We start from the raw sequence: 19,436 nt of genomic DNA, 5'->3' as shown, positions 1-19,436 counted from the left end.
GCTGATTAGTGCTCGTGATGCTATCATGGTGATCATATGCAAGCTCACTTTCAATATTGTTTGTGCCTAAAAGATTTTGGGGCAGTCACAATGCTTCCTTTCAGTACAGATGCTGCTGACATCCGTAAGTTTTTTTTTACAACAACAGTTATGGTTTAATTTTGTTGTACTAAAGCCCCTCTGGACTGCAATGTGGTAGTAAAGGTAAGGTAAAGATAAAGGACCCCTGGACGGTTAAGTCCAGTCAAAGGTGACTGAGCGCTCATCCTGCTTTGAGGCTGAGGGAGCCAGCGTTTGTCCACAGACAGCTTTCTGGGTCATGTGGCCAGCAGGCCTAAACCGCTTCTGGCGCAACGGGACACAGTGTTGGAAGCCAGAGTGCATGGAAACACCATTTACCTTCCCGCTGCAGCGGTACCTATTTATCTACTTGCACTGACGTGCTTTCGAACTGCTAGGTTGGCAGGAGCTGGGACAGAGCAACGGGAGATCACCCCATCACAGGGATTTGAACCGCCAACCTTCTGATCGACAAGTCCAAGAGGCTCGTGGTTTAGACCACAGTGCCACCCGTGTCCCCACTGGGGAAGTATGGCAGAACAACTAATAAAGCAGGCTAAACCAACCAGCAATTATTGTGTCAAGAACAGTGCTTTTTTGCCTAGAAAAATAAGTGCCGGTACTCACCACGTTTACAATAAGTGCCACACTTTTTAACAACAACAAAAAGAGGTGCCAATACTGCGTACCCTCAAGTATCCCCTGAAAAACAGCACTGGTCAAGAATATTTTGCAGAATACAGCTGCAATAAACACCAGTTTGGATGGAAGTAGCCCAACGACAGGGACTGATACCCCCACATGCCAATCTCTGCTACCTGTACCCTCTCTTTCCCTTGATAAACTGCCTGACTCCTACTGCAGCCTCCCCATCGCCCCTGACCTGAGGAATTTCTACAATTCCCTGATGATAGCAAAAGATACCTAATCAAGGAGTTCCAAAAACATAAGCAAACCCAAGTTGCTTAGCAGTTTATATTTCTTGGAGGCTGACCTTGCAAGATCTGATCTCAGGGCCATCAAATTTACCCGAATAAGCTTGTACAGGTCTTGCACTGCTTGTGGAGGAGCTCCTGCAATGTGCTTTTGCTTTGGATCTAGCAAGCTCAGCTCTGGGGAGGAAGGGACGCCCTACTCACGTGCTAAGGTTTAGCCCTACTTCCAGCTCGGTGGTCTCCAAGGTAATGCCTGAGGTTTCCAGAACAAGGTAGAACCGGACCTGAAGAGAGAAATGGGGTGGGTTTAAGGTGAAAATAAGAGCTGTGAAAGAAGCATGGAGGGGAGGGGAGTGGTGGTGCAGATCTGAACCTCACCTGTGTTCCACGTTTCATGGGGTTCCCAAGCTCACATTCCATATAAGAGGCACTCTGGTTAGACATACAGGTTGGGGCCTTCTCCTATGAAAGACAAGGTTTTTCTTTCATCACCAGAAGGTTTGCAGAGCTGTGTGTTTATCTATGCTAACAAGAAAACAAAACCCACCAACCCACACCGATCTAAATCCTGCACCAAGGATCCCAAACGATTCAATGAGAATAAATGGCTGCATATTTTCGGCTCGAACAATTTCCACACCCCAAAGATCAGATTTCAAATAATGTAGAAAAATATGGCAAGGACTGAAGCAATGGAAAGATATGGAAATTGCCATTCATTGAGCTATATATAATAGCTCAATAGCCAATACAGTGGTACCTTGGGATGCGAACGGGATCCGTTCCGGAGCCCCGTTTGCATCCTGAATAGAACGTAAGATGCGACTGTGCATGCTGCCGCTTCCGCGCATGCGCGTGACGTCATTTTTACCATCTGCGCATGCGCGAGTGGTGAAAAGCAACCAGCAAATTCTTATCCTGAAGCGTATTTATCCCGAGGTATGACTGTACTACTCTAAGTTACCATCAAAAGTTGCCCAACGTGTTCCCTAGCTTTTCTATACGATCGTGTTAAGGGCTTCAAGAACTGGAGCTTGAATTTGCTTCTTTCCCCTTTCCCCTCGCCATTCCCTTTGTATTGTGTGTTTGTAAGCCCGTGGGTGGGGACTGCCTTGTTTTTTTTAACCATTTGACTGTAAGCAGCTCTGGTAGCCTTTTCTGGCTTAAGAGCAGGGCAATTATGTTTTGCACAAATATTTAAAGCAACCTCCTTGGAAGTCAGCGGCTCAAACTCCAGTCAGCCTCCAACCACAGGGGTAGCTGCCTCCTTTGCGGAAGCAGCTGGTGGAGGCTGGTCCATTAGGGTAAATGAGGCAGTGCTCCACAAACCTGTCTTGAATCCCCCAAGGCTCCGCCTCTCATTGGTTCTGGCTCCACCTACTGTTGGCCTCCCCTACCAGTCCCAAAGGCCACCAGCCGCTGCTGGAAGCATCTATTCTGAGTGCCATCAGATCTGTGACAGCCAATCCTATAGATCAGCTCTTTCCTATGCTCCCCTCTGTGGACTATACAGTATATTACAGCCGTTTCCAACGTGTACCATGGCATCGTAGAGGCGCAAAGCAGAATAGGACAAGGTAGGTGGCAGAGAGACAAGCAGCATGGCTTCGTGGGCATCGTCTCCATCCCGCTGTGGCTCAGCTGCATCCGAAGGAAAGTTGGTGACATGGATCTCAAGGGCTACGACTTTTTGGTCACTCATGGAAAAAACATCCAAGCCATCGTCGCCTCTGGAGGAAAGGAAGAGAGGTTACCATGAAGGCCTTGGGTTTTGGGGGGGATTATGCCTAGGTGAACTGGTCCTGGTCTCAACCAGCTGCCTGTTAAGGTTGACCTCTGCAGCATCCCTTCACAAAAATCTAGGAGGGATGCCATTGTGTTGGAGTTGAACGGTAAGGCATAGCAACTTGCGTGTTTGTGCACTCACAACTACTGTGTGACACCAGAAACATTTCTGCTAAAATTATTTGTTTTAATTTTTAGAAAAAAACATTTTTGTACCACCTTTTAGCCCCAGCAAGCCCCCACCCCTCCAGTGATTTACAAGAACAGAAAACACAGCAAAACCAAATAATCATATCAATGATACCGCCAAGTGAGAATTCATACGCTGCTCTTACCTGGGCAGGGGATGGAATACAGCGTCATCAACACGAGAACAGAACCGGTAGTTCAGCTGCAGGTTGCTCTGACAGATCTTGTCCTCCCCACATCCCTGCTTGAGGAAATTCACCTGGGGGAACACAACACCCAAAGGTGGGGGGGGGCATGGCAGAACTACAAGCGGGGGCAGCTCCAGAGGCACTCTTACAAAGACCCCCTACAGGAGACAAGCACTGGCTTAAAAGCTGCAATAGTGCACAACCCAATGCACAGTGCAGATCTTTGAACAAGCCAAAATGCACAGGGGAGACAGAATAAATGGCAAGACATAAGGCTCCTCATTTGTTTCTCTCAATGAAACATGCCTTTGCTGCTCACGTGTTGAAGGGGATCCAGGCTTCAGCCTTGGATCCAGCTGTCACACATGCCTACCTCTGTCCTCTGAGTGCTGGGTGGCACAACATTCAGCACCGGCATTAGTGGGCCCAGCGTGGCGCCCTGGGCCTGGCGCTTGCTGCGGGCATGCTTGATGTTGTAGTTCATCATCACCACAATGGGATGCAGCTTGTCCCGGACTTGGTCCTGCAACAGAGGCCGTTGTTGTTTTTTATGGAGAGAGAAAATTCCCACGACTCCCTTTTCTCCCACAAAATGACAACAAATGCCAACCCCCTGCTGCTCAGATCCTGTCCAGGCCCTAAACAGATTATAGTCAAACGAACGTGGCCCTTGTCAGAAACAAATGTTCCTGCCTCCTGACCCGCAGCATGAGATTGTATAAAGGTAAAAAGATAAAGGACCCCTGGATGGTTAAGCCCAGTCAAAGGCGACTATGGGGTTGCGATGCTCCTCTCGCTTTCAGGCCGAGGGAGCCGGCGTTTGTCCACAGACAGCTTTCCCAGTCACATGGCCAGAATGACTAAACCGCTTCTGGTGCATAAACACCGTGATGGAAACCAGAGCACACAAAGACGCCGTTTACCTTCCCGCCACAGTGGTACCTATTTATCTACTTGCACTGGCATGCTTTCAAACTGCAAGGTTGGCAGGAGTTGGGACAGAGAAACAGGAGCTCACCCCATCGCAGGGATTCAAATCACCAACCTTCTGATCAGCAAGCCCAAGAGGCTCAGTGGTTTAGACCACAGCGCCACCCATGTCACATGGGCTTGTATACCACCCAGTGACCCAGAACAGGATTTCTAACTCAGGGATACTAGAAAGCTGGGGTGTGGCAGGGATAGTGTGGGTTGTAAGCCTAGTGCTTAAACAGGGCTGCCATACCGCTCCCTTCAACTCCCAAGTTCCTTTATTCCTCAATTACTTTTAAGTGGCTGAGCTCCCAAAGCTATTGCAGGTGGTTCTAACAGCCCAAGGATGCTCCAGTGAGGGACCCACCTTCAGCTGCAGTGTGGCCTTGGTACAAGAACGGACATGTTGCTGGGGCAGCTCCACTACCCCAGAGAACTGGTGCTCGGCGTCTGTGGGCTTCCGGTTGTGGAAGGTGACTCGGGAAGCCTGGCCTGATTTCCGGCGGTCGGTATCAGCGTCAAAAGTGTACTCAAGCACTGGGGGAAGGAGCGGAGGCTGTGAGTTGGGGCAAGGGAGAGGGCAAAAGAGGAAGAGACGGAAAGCTCCTTCTATTGGTGTCAGGATTCAGCATCTCCTGGGTTTCCTTATTATCTCAGTGCGGAGAGACAGATACTACTACAAAGTCCAGATGCAACAGCGGGGTGGGGAACACAGTGTGCTGCCTTGTAACCTAGCTAAGCACCACAAGGCAACAAGTAACTACTGGTGAGGCCCAGCCAATACTCACTGATGGATGGGCTGTAGCTTGGGGGGTTGGCGGTGTAGCTGAAGCAGGCTCTCACATCCACGCTAAGGAAGGAAGCAGAGAAGAGACTCTTATTAACAGTAGAGCTCTCCTGAGCTCAGCAGGCTTGAACATATCTTGGGTGTGGGGTAGCTCCGTTTTCTAGAGTTAAAGAGGACTAGTCCTGGATTAAGAGGGCTATGAACATTGAAGTGCGTCACTCCCCCTGGGCAACATTGAGTCTTCCCCCAAATCGTTAGATGCACCCCAAAGACCACACCTGCACTGTGGGATTTTGGCAGGAGATACACTAACTGGACAAACAGCTCCAGAAAAATAAAGTGTTCAAACCATCAGATAGCTCTGCTCTGGTGACTGTAAAAATCCTACCCATAGAGCCATGCAGGTGATTGGCACAGTGTTAGGTCCACTGGATCAGATAACGGTCAAAAGGTAAAGGACCTCTGGACGGTTAAGTCCAGTCAAAGGCGACTATGGAGTTGCGGTGCTCATATCGTTTTCAGGCCAAGGGAGCCGGCGTTTGTCCACAGACAGCTTTCCGGGTCATGTGGTCAGCATGACTAAACTGCTTCTGGTGCAATGGGACACTGTGACGGAAGCCAAAGTGCACAGGAATGCCATTTACCTTCCTGCCGCAGTGGTACCTATTTATCCAGTTGCACTGGTGTGCTTTCAAACTGGGGCATACCTAACATGCAAGAGGATAAGGCAACAGGTGTATAGGTGCATCCATGAAAGCACCATTTGGCATCACCTGCAAAAGGGAACGGGAAGAGCGGCAAAGAAGCAAGGAAAGAGACTGTGCATTAAGAAGACTAGTTCTCACCAGATGCCCACATGGTGGCGACAGTTCATGGCCTCCAGGTCAACATTCTGGGGGGAGATGGTGACATTTCTGGAGATGCGGATGACAGGTCGGGATCTAAAATGTAGATTGGACATTCATAAGTGATTGGGTCACTTGCAGACAAATTTGGGTGGGGTGTGTGTCATTGGACCCTGCTTGGTAATGCAGAGTTCTTAAGAAGGGTGTTGCTTGCTGTGTGTTCAAGGAAGCTCCAACAGAACATCCAAGTAAGAATGGGAAAGCTCCCAGATGTAAGCGAAGAGATACTTTCTCTTCCCTGTCTTGCTTTCTCTGTTTCCCCATACAAAGTCCCAACAACATCCATGCTTTCTATCAGCCTCTTTCTGACACACATTGCAGCAGCAGCAGCTTTTTACATTTTACAAAAGTCTGAACAGTCACATCACAGTGGTGATGGGAGTCCAGAAGCCAGCCACCTTCCTGTGCTGACATAAGCAATCTCTTTTGCAGAACGGTTTGGCTGCAGGAGTTCTGGATTTGGACTACAGTCTCGGTGTCATCCCTTGGTGACCACAGATTATGTGTCAAGTTCCTCTGTGTTGGTCAGCAGCTTTCAGGAGATTCTGTACAGAGCCCATGGATGTGTCGTGGCCCCTGGCTTATCCCGTTCCAAAGGAAGTAAAAGAATGCACATTGCCATCTAAAGCGCCCCACTGCTGCAAGACTATTAAATCCAGAGTCTAAAAAAATTACCAAAGTTCATCAGTGAAATAGAGGGACCTGAAAGACAAGGAGCATGGCAATGAGGGCACCAGGCAGAGGTCACGACACCAAAACCTAGTCACCCAGAGAGTCCTAAAGTCTCCCCCCAAGTCAGCACCCTCCTGGGCCAGAATCCTACAGTCACTAAGGCCACCTTGGTCTCAAATTCCTACACTGAACCTGGCAAATCGTACAGCTATACCAGACCTTGATGGATTAAATAGGCAGCATGGGGTTCTGATGCTCTGGTATGACCTAATCTGCTTACTTGTACTGACTCTCTGTTGTTGGGTCTGCCCTGCCACAGGGACCTCCTCTTGCTATCTGGTCTTCTGCTCGCAAGCAGGACAAGACAGGACAAGAGAATCTCCCAGTGAAAGAGGAGCACCCCATGCATGTCAAGTTGCTGGCTGAAGGATTCCTTCTTAAGGGAAAGCAACTGTGTGAGACAGACTGTGGGCTAAATTCGGTCAGACTGTGAATTCATAGGACTACTTGCTGTACTGCAATGTATTTTACGCATCTCAAATCAATGAGGATTTGTTCCTCTGTCCTTTTTTATGCTCACCTGTATAGGACTACTGTGTTGGAAAGAGATCCCACTAGGAGATCTGGGTAGAGGTTGCCATCAATATCCAACCCTCCAGAAAAGGAATATCCAAACATCTTGACGCCAACACTCTCCCCAGTCAGAATCTGCAGAGGATGACAGGGCAAAACAGGGTAGCGATAAATTGGGTCATGATTGGGGTGAGAGCAAAGGAAGGATGCACAGCCAAGAGAGAAAGGGGAGGAAGGCCACAGGAATGCAGTGTTCCCCAAACCGCTCCCTTTTACTGCAAGGTGGGGATAAGGGAGACTGACCTGAGCAGGTTTGGTGACAAACCCTGAATTACTGCCGTGATAGATGTAGACCTTGCCATCGCCATCCAGTGGGGCTCCCACTGCAAAGTCTGGAAGAAAACGAACAACAGCAATGGTAAGAACTTTCTTTGTCTCCCACATTTCTGGAATTCATATTGGCTCTCAGAAATGAACTGAGATGTATATTTCTACCCAGATATACTGAAGAGCCACAATGCCACATAAAGGAAGCCCCATCTATTGTCACATGATACGCAGATACAAGCCTGGGCAAAAATGGCTGCAGATGCATCAGACTCACCTGCCAGCATTTCACACACAGCCAACCTAATTTGAGTCTCTCACATAATTGCATACTGCCACAGATCATCTTAATGTACATAGCAGTCTACAAAGCAGGCACACCTTGCCCTATCTTTATCACATAAACCAGGACAGCACAAGATATCCACACCTCTGCGATCATCACAGCCTCTTGCGTTTTTTTCTGTTTCACATTCGCATATACGCAGCTACTCCCCCTCCTTTAACCTGCCCATGTTTTTCTCCCAGCTTGATCCTCAAGAGCCAAACACTTCAGTCATAAACATGCACACTTGGAAGTTCATTCCACTGATGCTAAGAGAGATGGCTTTCAAATGCAGACACAAAGCTCGATTCCTAGATTTCACTTGTCATGAACCATGACCTAGAAACCATGCAGGATGCTTCTTGCCCAGAGATGGAAAGAGGACAAGATACCTACCAGGGTGGACTGGTAGATGAAACTATTGGATTACATTACACAGAGATGGCATGATTAACCAGGAAAATCAGAAATCGGGAGGATCAAAACTTCAACAAGGAATGGGGCAAATTTATATTGTATCTGAAAGACCACTGTAAACACTTGAACTCTTTGGCAGGTTTTAAATAACTCTTGCAATGAAACATAGATTTTGGATACAATGGAGGACTGCAAAATAGATGGACTTATAATAATCAGTTAAAAAAGATACTTAAGAACTCACGGAGGAGGGAAGTCTTAAGATTCTTGTGCAACTTTTATTATTTGTAATAATATTATTTATGTGAATGAATTTGTAAAATCAAATAAAAACTATTTCACACAAAAAAGAAACCATGCACTGCATAATGGATATCTCAGAGGAGGATGAGGTTCTAGCTCCATCCTGGAGGTAAGAATTGCCAGGAACTTCATCAGAACCCCTTAACTTAGCAGCTGGGCATCTCTCTGCATAGCATGCAGAAGGTCACAGGTTCAATCCCTGGGTAGGGCTGCAAATGTCCTTCATCTGAAACCCTGGGGAGCTTCCAGACAGACCAATGGTCTGGCTCAGTATAAGGCAGCTTCGCTATGCCTCCCCCAATGACTTCAAAACCAGTGGAGATATGTCAAAACAGTAACCTAGATCCTCTCAGCTGGAGGACACAGTCCTGCTGCTCTCCTCTAATCCAGAGAAGTCTCCCATAGTAGCTCTGTCTCTCCAAACCACAGGAGTCAAAGACTGCAAAATAAGGAAAGGAGCCCTTTAACAACAAGTCAGCCTCTCTTGGGAGGAGGGCCATACTACACTACTTGTCCAGTCAACATATAGAAGGCTTCGATTCTAGCTAGGTGCTTGCAGAGGCAACAGCTTGTTTAGCTGCCACAGGGAGCTCTCCGTGGTCCTGCAGGTGCTGTTGGTGCCTTGGACTCATGTCTTGAATTGCTGACTCAGGCCATTGATTGGATTGTGCTTCCCCTGTGACCCTTGACAGGACATCCCCTGCCTCTAAACCCACATACTTCAAGCAGACCAGTTCAAGAGCCCCCACCGGCCAGTTTCCCACAGCCACAGGCTCTCTCAGTTCTCTCACCTTGGAAGCCGTCTTGGTTGAGGTCTCCAACAGCCCCCACTGTGATACCAAACATAGAGTCATAGGAACCATTGAGGCGGATGGGGAGGACATTGTCCCAGCGCCCTGCCTGGTTGATGTAAACGTAGACTGCTCCTCCGATCCCTTCCTTGCGGTCAAAGAGGTTCGGTGCTCCAACCACCAAGTCCATCCAGCTAGAGACAACATGCAGTGAGTGTGGCTGCCATGAAAACACCCATTGCTCTCAGGGTATCCGTAGCCACGTTGGATACCCAGAATGAGAAACAGAGCAAGCGACTCAAAACCCACACTGTTATTCTTCATTCACTGTGCTATGAGTCTTATTTTCCCCTGCTAGGGGAAGCCCGCAGGGAAGACATTATTGCCCACATCTTTTCCAAGAGTGGAGTTGCTAATCCAATGGAATAATGGGATTCCAAATTTTAGATGGAATGTAGCTACTTCTACTTTCCCTCACGCAGCTCACTTTCTGCAGGATTGTTAATCCACCAGAATAAACAACAACAGCCTGATCTGTTGCTATGCATTTATTGACAATTTAATGTGCAGAAACCAGGCAGGTGTAGCCTTTTGTATCACGGAGATAAACAGCATTATTTAGTAGTGTCTGCACCTCAAGATGCTACATTAGCCAGCTGAAATATTGGCAACCCTATCCCCACCCCAACCCCCACCCCCACCCCCACCCCCACAGTCCAAGAGGGAAGAACACATCCAAATGTTATTGGACTACAACTCCCATCATCCCTGGCCATGGTTAGCTGGGGCTGATGGGCATTGGAGTCCAACAACATTAGGAGACCCTCAGGTTCCATACCTCTAGTTTGACACTGTTCTAGCTGCTACACCACAGTGGCTCTCACAATGTGTGCTAGGAGTCCGTTATCTTGTAAATCACTGGAGCAAGTTGTAAACTAAACCCAGCTCCAACGTCTCCTGTAGCCCTTGCCCACCTGTGCTGTAACTCCTGCTATTAGGGCAGCGTATGCTCTTATTACCACCCAACAGACCAGGGAAGCCTTTAAAACAGAGAATGGGCCCAAGCATCATTCAGGCAGAATGCTGCCTCCATCCCATGTTGCTCACCCATCATGATTGAGGTCCACCACAGCCAAGGAATAGCCAAAGGATGAAGTGAGCTTCTCTCCTGGGATGATAACCTCAGGCACCAGGCGGTTGACGTTGTCTTTGTGCAGGATCACCACAGCCCCTGTATGGTTGGCTCGAGGAGCCCCTGTTACAAAACTCAGCTCATTCTTCCTGGTAATCCCCACTCCAGAGTCAAGGGAAAACCCTGGAACAACAGAAAAGCACGTTAATGGTCACCGGGGGTGAGACTGTTGTGGAAAGGTGTTAGTATGAAAAGACGTATGAGGTCCCCAAATCACCAATAAAAGCTTTAAAGTCATAAGATCTCAACACTGGTCCAACTCCTGGCTTCTGAACTTAATGTGCCCATGCGCATGTACACAATGCACGTTGTACGAACCACCAATGCTTAGAAACTGTCCATTTCATTTGGGTGGGGGATGTAAATGAAAGCTGTTATTTTCACAATTTTGTTTCATTGGAAAACTGCTTAAAGTCACATGTGAACAAGCTTATTTCTTACATCCTAGGTAGCCAGATTTGTTCTCCCTTTTCTCAACTTCTTGCTTTTCACCTATCCCATGTTAGCCTCAGTGGGTAAGATAAGGAACATGTTATCTGCCTCCTCTGCTGCTTGAATTTGGAATTGCATATCTTCATGTTTCTTGACAGTAGGGCTAATTTAGGGTTTATCCACACTTACATTTCCTCCACTCTTTCCAGGCATGGTACGTGCTTTAAAGCTCTGTGTCTGAGCACCCTCTATTTCTGCTCTGGAACTTGCCCCGTGAAAACCCGCTCTTTAAAGCTCAGTTGGAGCAAACAGCAATCTGAGGAAAACCGGAATTGACTTCGCTCCCATTGACCACTAAAGAGCGAATTATTGCTGGGAAAGCTCAGAGGTAACAGCACCACCCCCAAAAAACTTGGGCACAGAGCTTTAAGCACATACCTGTGGCTGGAAAGATCAGGGCAAAATATGTGTGGATAAGCTCGTAACGGCCAACCCACAACAGAAGTATCACAAGCAGCGGGGGTTTGTGGGATTATCTAGCCATGAATATGGATAATGTGGGTCTGCCTATTTATGATTTACAGCAGGTCAGCCAGCACGCTGACCTCCAGAAGTTGTTGGACTCCAACTCCCATCAGCCCCAGCCAGCAGAACAAATGGTATGGGATAACAGGAATTGGAGTCCAACAATGTCTGACCAACACCAGGGTGGGGAAGGCTGCACTAAAGAACGGGCTTCTTAAAGGAGGAGCAAGTTCTGTCCAAGGACTGGGAAACATGCACAGATCAGGAGCAGGATGTCCAGCTGACTGGTTTTAAAGCAGCCACCTTCTTTAAGATGATGATGATGATGATGATGATGATGATGATGATGATTTGTTCTCTAAAGAGCTGCTGCTGTTGCTTTTTAAAGCTGGGCTTCAGCATCACAACAAAGGGCAATTAAAATTTATATACATCTTAATGAATTAACAAATGCAATTGAGAAACATGTGAACTAGCTGCTGAAGGAGGGTCAGGGATGCCTCCCACCACCTCTGATGGCTGCGGAGTTAAATACTTCTCATGACGAAAATCTGCCTTTCTGAAAAGATTCTTCCTGCAGGAAAAGCCCGTGGACTCTCCACCCCCTGCTTCCCACCCACACTCTCTCCCTGCCACCCCCTTCCCCACTGTGTGTTGTGGGAGCCAGAGAACTGGGAGAAAGTCCATGGCTGAGGGATGGACACTGGCCAGGAATGCAAATGTGACTCCTTATATATACATTACAAGTAGCCTCTGCACAGTGGGATGGGAAGCAGCAGCGGAACCGGGGGCCTCTGCTCTGGAGAGGAGGTTTTGGATAGATGTGTTTGATAGGGCATGCAAGGCTTTCCCCAGAAAGCAGCCTTCAAGGCATAGGCTGCCTACGTACCACCATACATTGAAAGCACGTGACTTCCCCCAAGAAATCCTGGGAACTGCCGTTTGTTGAGGGCGCTGCGCTCACAGCTCTTCTCTGCTTCTCAGCCACAGCCATTTTTCAGCCCCAAAAGCACATGGGACTTGAAAAGAGGGAAGAATAAATGGAAGGGGAAAAGGCAACAGCCAGGAGGACTCTTCCAGAGCAGCAGTGAAGCCTGCTGGCATGGAAGGGCTCAAACGACGATAGCGCTGGCATTAAACCACAGCTCTAAAATATCCCTTGAAGAACCAAGATCAAACTTGGAAGGGATGGTGATAGGTTGCAGGGGAAATAGGAAAAGGCACTTTGTAGCCCCGGGACTAAAATCTGGTCCTATCCATGGCACAGCCATTGCTCAGAGTTGGTCAACATGGTGACTATGGCTCCCATCAGCCCCAGCCAGCAGGGTCAAAGGTTAGAGAAGATGAGAGTTGTGGGGTGGAACTCAAAGTCATGCTAAGATGATCGTCCCATCAGCGCAAGGACCCTTGCTTGCCAGATGGAAATATTTCCCCTCTTTCTCTGGTGTATGCTGTTCTGGGGGGTACTCCTGGATCCAGGGGGGTGGAGGAAAGAGGGGAAAGCCCTGCATTGCCAGTGGGACTCATTGCACTGGTCCCTGCTAGCTCAACTATTTAGTTGAATTCGGCCTATAGTCCAAAGACATCTGGAGGGCAACGTGTTGGATACACCGTCTGTCCAGCTCTGAGGAGGCAGGAGGGGCTGTAATGGGTGAAATGGTGGCTGGGTGGAAAGCAAAGGCACACTGTGGCTGGCATGCATGCAAGAGGAGTCCGTAAGCTGGGTGGCAGACTGGGAGGGTTGGAAGAGGCAGGCTGTTGGAGGAAGGTGGGGCTGGAAAGAAGCAGGAGCGTTTGTGACAGAACTAAAATAGGAAATCTTTGGCCCCAGCCCTGTAGGGTCTCCCTCACGTCTTCAAGCAGGGCTGGTCATTTGCCACCCCTTGTCCTCCTCCATCAGCAGCAGCTGAATCCCACTAGGTTCCTTTCCTACTGTGAGACAAGGGATGCTCTTTTGAGGACAGCAGGGGGCGGGGACAACTATGAGTAGAAAGCTGCCCCACAGCCCCATTCCCTGTTCAGTGATTGGCCCACTGTAATCCCAGGAGGGTCTGGTGCATTAGCGTAGCGGTGAGGACTCTGGATGTTGCTGAACCTCCCAGCATCCCTGACCATAGTGGTTGGGGCTAATGAGAGTTGGAGTCCAACAATATTTGGAGGCCAGAAGGTCCCATATCCCTGTCTTAGAAGGTAAAGGGTAAAGGTAAAAGACCCCTGGATGTTTAAGGCCAGTCAAAGGCAACTATGGGGTTGTGGCGCTCATCTCGCTTTCAGGCCAAGGGAGCCGGCGTTTGTCCACAGACAGCTTTCCGGGTCATGTGGCCAGCATGATTAAACCACTTCTGGTGCAACGGGACACCGTGACGGAAGCCAGAGCTCATGGAAATGCCATTTACCTTCCCACTACAGCAGTACCTATTTATCTACTTGCACTGGCGTGCTTTTGAACTGCTAGGTTGGCAGGAGCTGGTACAGAGCAACGGGAGCTCACCCTGTTGCAGGGATTTGAACCACCGACCTTCCAATCGGCAAGCCCAAGAGGCTCAGTGGTTTAGACCACAGCGCCACCTGCATCTTAGAATATGGGAGAACACATGATGGACCAAGCATGGAGCTCCTGCATCAGGTAGGATCAGCCAGAATGAGCATTCTTCCCCACTGCTTAGAAACAAGCATGCAGACAGGCACAAGCAACACAGACACCATGCAACAAGGGGCAGTCAGTGGCAAAAGGGTGGTTCCAGGCTCCCCTAGGTGCCAACCCCCACACCTGCAGTCTAATCCTCTTCCTCTTGCACTATATAGTTTTCCCTGCTCGCATTTTACCTTTCTTATCTATGCTCTGTGAGTTACACAGAAGTTCCCACCCCACCTGCAGCTTTTCACCCCACTCCTCCCCACCTCCCCCCAGCTTACGATGACCCACTTGCTCCTCAGCTGGTATCCTGCTGACTAGCATTTACAGCAGAGGATTGGCAAGGGGTGATGCCAGTCCTTGGGGCGTACAGTCTATGCCCCTTCCAACGCCGCCATCACCTGCAGTTGCTAAATGTCTCTGCCACCTCCCCCCAACGGAGCTGGGTAAAGTCAGGGGCCGAATGTTAATAGGGGCCCTTCACAGCTCTACAGAGGAGAGGTGTCCATTCAAATCACTAGAACTCACGGTCAGCCAATGAAACTTACTGAAGGCGGATTCAGGAGAAGCAAAAGGAAGTGCAAATTGATATGCAATGTGAGATTAGCTTATGGAGTCCATTGCTACAGGATGGCAGGGCAGGGCAGGGCATTAGCATAAATAGCTCTTAAAGGGGTTAGCCATGCTCACTGGGCATAGGTCTATCTGTAGTTGGTAGCTGTAATATCAAGAAACTGAATCCTCCTCAAGCAGACTGGATACCTCTATTTAATATATACCAGATATAAATAACAGAGGGCAGCTACCTCTTTCACACCCCACTGAGACATGGTGCTAGACTACATAGATCTATGGCCAGACGTCACACTCTTATGTTCTTTCAGAGGAGCTTGCACCTCTGATGTTGATCAGGCCAAAGGGCACCTAGTTTTCAGAGGAGCCTGTAGCCAGGCTTTGAGCAGTGTACATCATCCCATCCCGTGCCAGTCACCGGTGCAGGATTTCCACCGCAAGGAGCCTGGAGGGTTTGCAGGCTGTGTTTGCTCATGAGAGCAAGCCATAGTTAACGACAGGCCATGAACACCCTGATTGCTCCGGCATCACTCCTCCCCTAGAGGGAGCAACAGACCACAATCCACAGTTTGGAGTTAGCAACCCAAACCAGGTATCATGGTTTGGTTTCATTCCAAACAGAAAGCAGTGTGAAGCCAGTGTGGGTGGGCATCTCAAAAAGCTCCCCCATGTCAAAAATGGCCTTCATGTAAAAAATGAGCGCATGAGAGAGAAGCGTCCCAGTTCAGACTTCCAACATGTACAGAGTTCATGATGTAGGAGAGCATTCAAGCCCGCAGTCCCAGACCTGCCCTTGTTAGAACCGTAGAATCATAGAACTGTAGGGCTGGAAAGGGATCCCGAGGGTCATCAAGTCCAACCCCCTGCAATGGAGGAATCCTTTGCCCAACATGGGGCTCAAACCCACAATCCTGAGATTAAGAGTCTCATGCTCTACCAACTGAACTACCCCCCACCAGTAGGCAAACATTGCAAGATGCTTTTTCAAAACATTCAAGTTGGTTCTGATTGCATGTATGCAATGTTTGCATTGGGGCATGTTTGAGTGTGTGTGTAAAGTTGCTATTTATACACTGGGAAATTTGCCTGCTGCTTCTTTTTTCGGGTGCTTGTTTGTTTTTGTGGAATGCCGTGCATTATCTGGAATCTGGCCCCCATTCCCAGGAATCTCATCTTTCATTTCTTGAAAACAGCAAGAATACAATCCAGCCAAAAGCAAAGCACTTTTAAGTCGCACTGGAAGAACTGAGCATGTGCTCCACTCTTAATTCTTATTATTGCTATTATACTCCACCTTTCCTCCAAGGAGAATGGTTATTCTTTCCCTGCCCATCTCATCCTGACAACAACCCTGTGAGGTAGGTTACTTACAGAAAGATGGTGGCCGGCCCAAGGTGAAGCAGTTAAGTGCAATCGTATGCCTGTTTACTCAAAAGGAAGTCCCCACAGTGTTCATTAGGGACTCATCTCCAGGTAAAAGTGCATAGAATTGCATCCTAGGTTTTATCTCCCCCACTGAAGACTCTGCCGTAAAAGAGCTTGGTTGAGATTGTGATTCAGGTTTCTAGCTGTCAGGGTTGTAAGGATATATTTTGCAGTATCAGCAAAAGATGCTCTTTTTAGGAAAGTAGAACTTCTGTGACCAAGCTCAAACCTGCCCTTCATGGCTATCACTCCCTCTCTTGTGACGTTTTCCACTCCATTCTATGCTTACAGCTCAACATTTGGCTTCCTTTCCAGTTCTACTGTGCTCCTCCCTTTCACACACACAAAATTGAAAGTTCTGTATTCTCTCAGAAGCTCAGATAATACTGGGATGAAACTAAAACATACCAACATTATGCAAGAAAACATTTAAAAGGCATAATTTCTTTGGAGCACAGAACTTGATTATTTTCTTCAATGCACCGAATGCAGCACATGTTCTTCAAAGCACACACAAAACCTCTCGTGCTCCTCTACCTCTTCTCTAATTGTTTTAAACATAGGTTTTGTTTGTTTATATGTTTCAAATCTTTCTTAGCTGCCCTTTATTTAAAAAAATATTACAGAGACTATACGAAAGTGCAAATAAGATTCATGTAATCTATAAATAGAATTTAAAACCAACAAATAAATGAAATGCAAGACGTAGGTTTAAAAAATCAAAAACAACAAAACCCCAAAAGCTTAAAAACAGAGTAAAACAGAATTCAGGGATCAGGGAAAAGAGCTACAATGTAAAAATGCCCAGCTAAAAAGACAGATACCTCGCACTGAAAAGCTTATAATGTTGGTGCCGGAATGCCTCCTTAAGGAGGGTTTTCCAAATATTAGGGTGCACCTGCAGAAAAGGCCCACGGCAAAAAGCCAATTTAATACCTAAGATACTAATGATAATGCATACAGAGACTAACTGCACCTAGAGGTCAGTTATTACGAAGCCACTTACCCAGAACTGCTTCTCCTAAATCTGTCATAGCCACCCAAATTACCTGACTATTGCTAAATCAGAATCTGTAGCTCTCTGCTCTACCCCACTCCACTCATGTATTGGTGGGGGTTTTTTTGGGGGGGAGGGGTTGTTGGGGCTGACAAAACACAACAGAAAGGGGAAAACAACACAGACTAGCAGGAAAAAAAATGCTAAGGAAGAAGAGGGATTTCCGGGGAGAAAGGGCGAGAGGCAGAAATCACAGGAGACGGGCACACCAACACCTTACAAACCTAAGAAACTATTGTGGGCCACATCTCCAACACTCCCGGGAACCCGTTCACTGGGCTCTGGCGTTTTATAGACCAGCTGGTCAGGGTCTGAGCTATCAATGTTTGTCACAAACAATATCCCTGCAAGGCCAATGGAAGGAAAGAGAGAGAGAGAAGAGAGAGAGGTTAGCAGTATGAGAAACCCTGGGCACCCAGGCAGGGAAGCATCACAGAGCACTGGGCAGGAGTCGGGGAGACTTAGCAGGGCCTGGGTCGCACCTGGCTGGGATTTTTTCCAGCACTGCCTTGTCTCTGAGCCACAAGTGTCAGCAACTGGCAGCTCGGTTTAACCAGGTTTGCCCTAAGGTCATGAGAATGAAATGTCTGCTCATTGAGAATGCCACAAATAAGGGTTCTCGTTATTATTTTTCATGGTTGTATTTATGGCTAGTCTTGAAGCCAGAAGCCTCTTTCCAGATGTTGTTCGTTAGCCTCACCAACACCCTGCCCTGCGGGTGGCCTGTCCAATTGCTCTGCGATGCTTCGCCTGCCGGGCGCAACCCCGTACCAAGGTAGCTGTTGGCAGGCAAGGGGATGAGCGAGGGGTCCTGGTCCTTCTCTCCCCCGGCTTCATACGGCCCGTCGTCGTAGTAACTCAAATTCAAGCCACTCAGCTCTGCCCGTATGGTCCCTGCCAAACCAAACACCTGTTAGTGATTGGTGGGGAGGGGAGGAAGAGGTTGGGTTGAGGATCCACGGCCTCACAGCACAGTACAACAGCAACGCGTGGGTGAATTGCACATTGCAGTTTTCCCAGCTATCTCCAATGAGACTCGGAAGCTGTACTTGATTCATCCACCAGGTCCATATGGGGTGTGTGGGTTCACAACCCAGCAGGTACTCAGAACTGGAACGCTCATTGGGCTGTTCCAAGTGGCAAAGAGATGGCAGGGGTGCGTGATGGGCATGCCCATCGGTGATTCACGTGGTTCTGACACCGCTGCCTACTAGGCAATCAAAGGTCAGAACTGCCATGCATCCCACTAGCGTTTCCTTGGAGGAGGTGTAAATCATCAGCAATGCTGACCACCACAAGGGGGGGGTGTGCTGATCAAGGTGGGAGCACCCACTGACTCTTCCATCTAGCACAGAGGTGCAGTACAGGTCATGTTGGATAAGGGCCTTAGCTTAAGGTTACCAGACATCCCCATTTCCTGGGGACGGTCCCCGGATTTACAAATCAGTCCCCATACAAAATCAACTGAAGTTGAAAAGTGTCCCCGGATTCATTGAAAAAAATCTCGTAACCTCACCTTAGCTCAATGACAGAGCACATGCGGGAAGTCCTGATTTCACTCCTGGCATCCTCGGGGGGGGGGGAGATTCTGCCTGAAACCCTGGGGAGCAGCTGCAGTGCAGACAATACTGATCAGAATGAACCAGAGGTCTGACCAGGCAGCTCCCTGTGCTTGGTAAAGAAGGCACATTCCCAAGGAAATGGAAATGGCAAGGAGGATGCCCTCCGGCCATGCTCCATTCTCTAATTTTAGGGGAAGCAACAGGACCTTCACCAACTGGCCCACTGGAGGCTGTCATAGCCTCCAAACCCAGGACAGTTGGTTTGCATAATGCTGACGGATGTCGGGTCAGAGCTATGTTATTTAACGCTCCCCACGCACCCTGAGTCAGGCATATGTGTGCCAGCTTACCCTTCCAGTTGTAGGTACCAGGCGCCCCAAAGAGGATATAATGCCTATCTGCAGTGAAGCCGGTCGCCACCCCTTGCTGGCAGAAGCCAAAGCGGTCGTGTCCCTGTGGCCGCCCTTCGCAGAATTTCCACTCGCCGCCATCCAGTTCGTCAGAGACTTGCAGCCCCTCGCTGAGCATGTAGCAGCGGCCGATTACGTCCCTCGTCTCCAGAGATTCGTTTACCCGGTTACGTGCTTCATACAAGTGGGCACAGGTCTGGGATACATGGTAAAGGAAAGGACATGGAAAAGTGGGTTAGGAAAAAAAAAATCTGCTGCCTTCTGGCATTCCTGCACAGAACTGCATGGTTATATCAAACATTTAACCTAGGAAGCTATTTACGTGGCTTAATTGCTCCCTTATGGTATCTAAGCAGCAGGTATTTAAATGTCCCGGTATGGAAGACCATATGACAA

General features: G+C 48.5%; 1 protein-coding gene across 5 annotated transcripts in view; it reads right to left on the bottom strand.

The window, feature by feature from the left end:
* ITGA7 (integrin subunit alpha 7) overlaps positions 1 to 19,436 on the bottom strand; it is a 91,980-nt gene that overhangs the window by 12,966 nt on the left and 59,578 nt on the right. For all 5 annotated transcript variants that reach the window (XM_080994402.1, XM_080994406.1, XM_080994404.1 and 2 more), the window contains 14 exons: positions 18,981 to 19,236; positions 17,840 to 17,962; positions 10,337 to 10,544; positions 9,230 to 9,423; positions 7,370 to 7,458; positions 7,074 to 7,201; positions 5,762 to 5,857; positions 4,918 to 4,979; positions 4,497 to 4,666; positions 3,531 to 3,680; positions 3,116 to 3,228; positions 2,536 to 2,725; positions 1,374 to 1,457; positions 1,200 to 1,279 (listed from right to left, as the gene is read on the bottom strand). In XM_080994402.1, the coding sequence (XP_080850528.1) occupies positions 1,200 to 1,279; positions 1,374 to 1,457; positions 2,536 to 2,725; positions 3,116 to 3,228; positions 3,531 to 3,680; positions 4,497 to 4,666; positions 4,918 to 4,979; positions 5,762 to 5,857; positions 7,074 to 7,201; positions 7,370 to 7,458; positions 9,230 to 9,423; positions 10,337 to 10,544; positions 17,840 to 17,962; positions 18,981 to 19,236 (1,943 nt within the window). The remainder of the gene's footprint in view (positions 1 to 1,199; positions 1,280 to 1,373; positions 1,458 to 2,535; positions 2,726 to 3,115; positions 3,229 to 3,530; positions 3,681 to 4,496; positions 4,667 to 4,917; positions 4,980 to 5,761; positions 5,858 to 7,073; positions 7,202 to 7,369; positions 7,459 to 9,229; positions 9,424 to 10,336; positions 10,545 to 17,839; positions 17,963 to 18,980; positions 19,237 to 19,436) is intronic.

Source organism: Podarcis pityusensis (genome assembly GCF_964106645.2).
Source record: "Podarcis pityusensis genome assembly, chromosome: 2".
NCBI lineage: Eukaryota > Metazoa > Chordata > Lepidosauria > Squamata > Lacertidae > Podarcis > Podarcis pityusensis.
The sequence above is the reverse complement of the archived record's forward strand: the minus strand, read 5'-3'. Positions and strand labels throughout refer to the sequence as shown.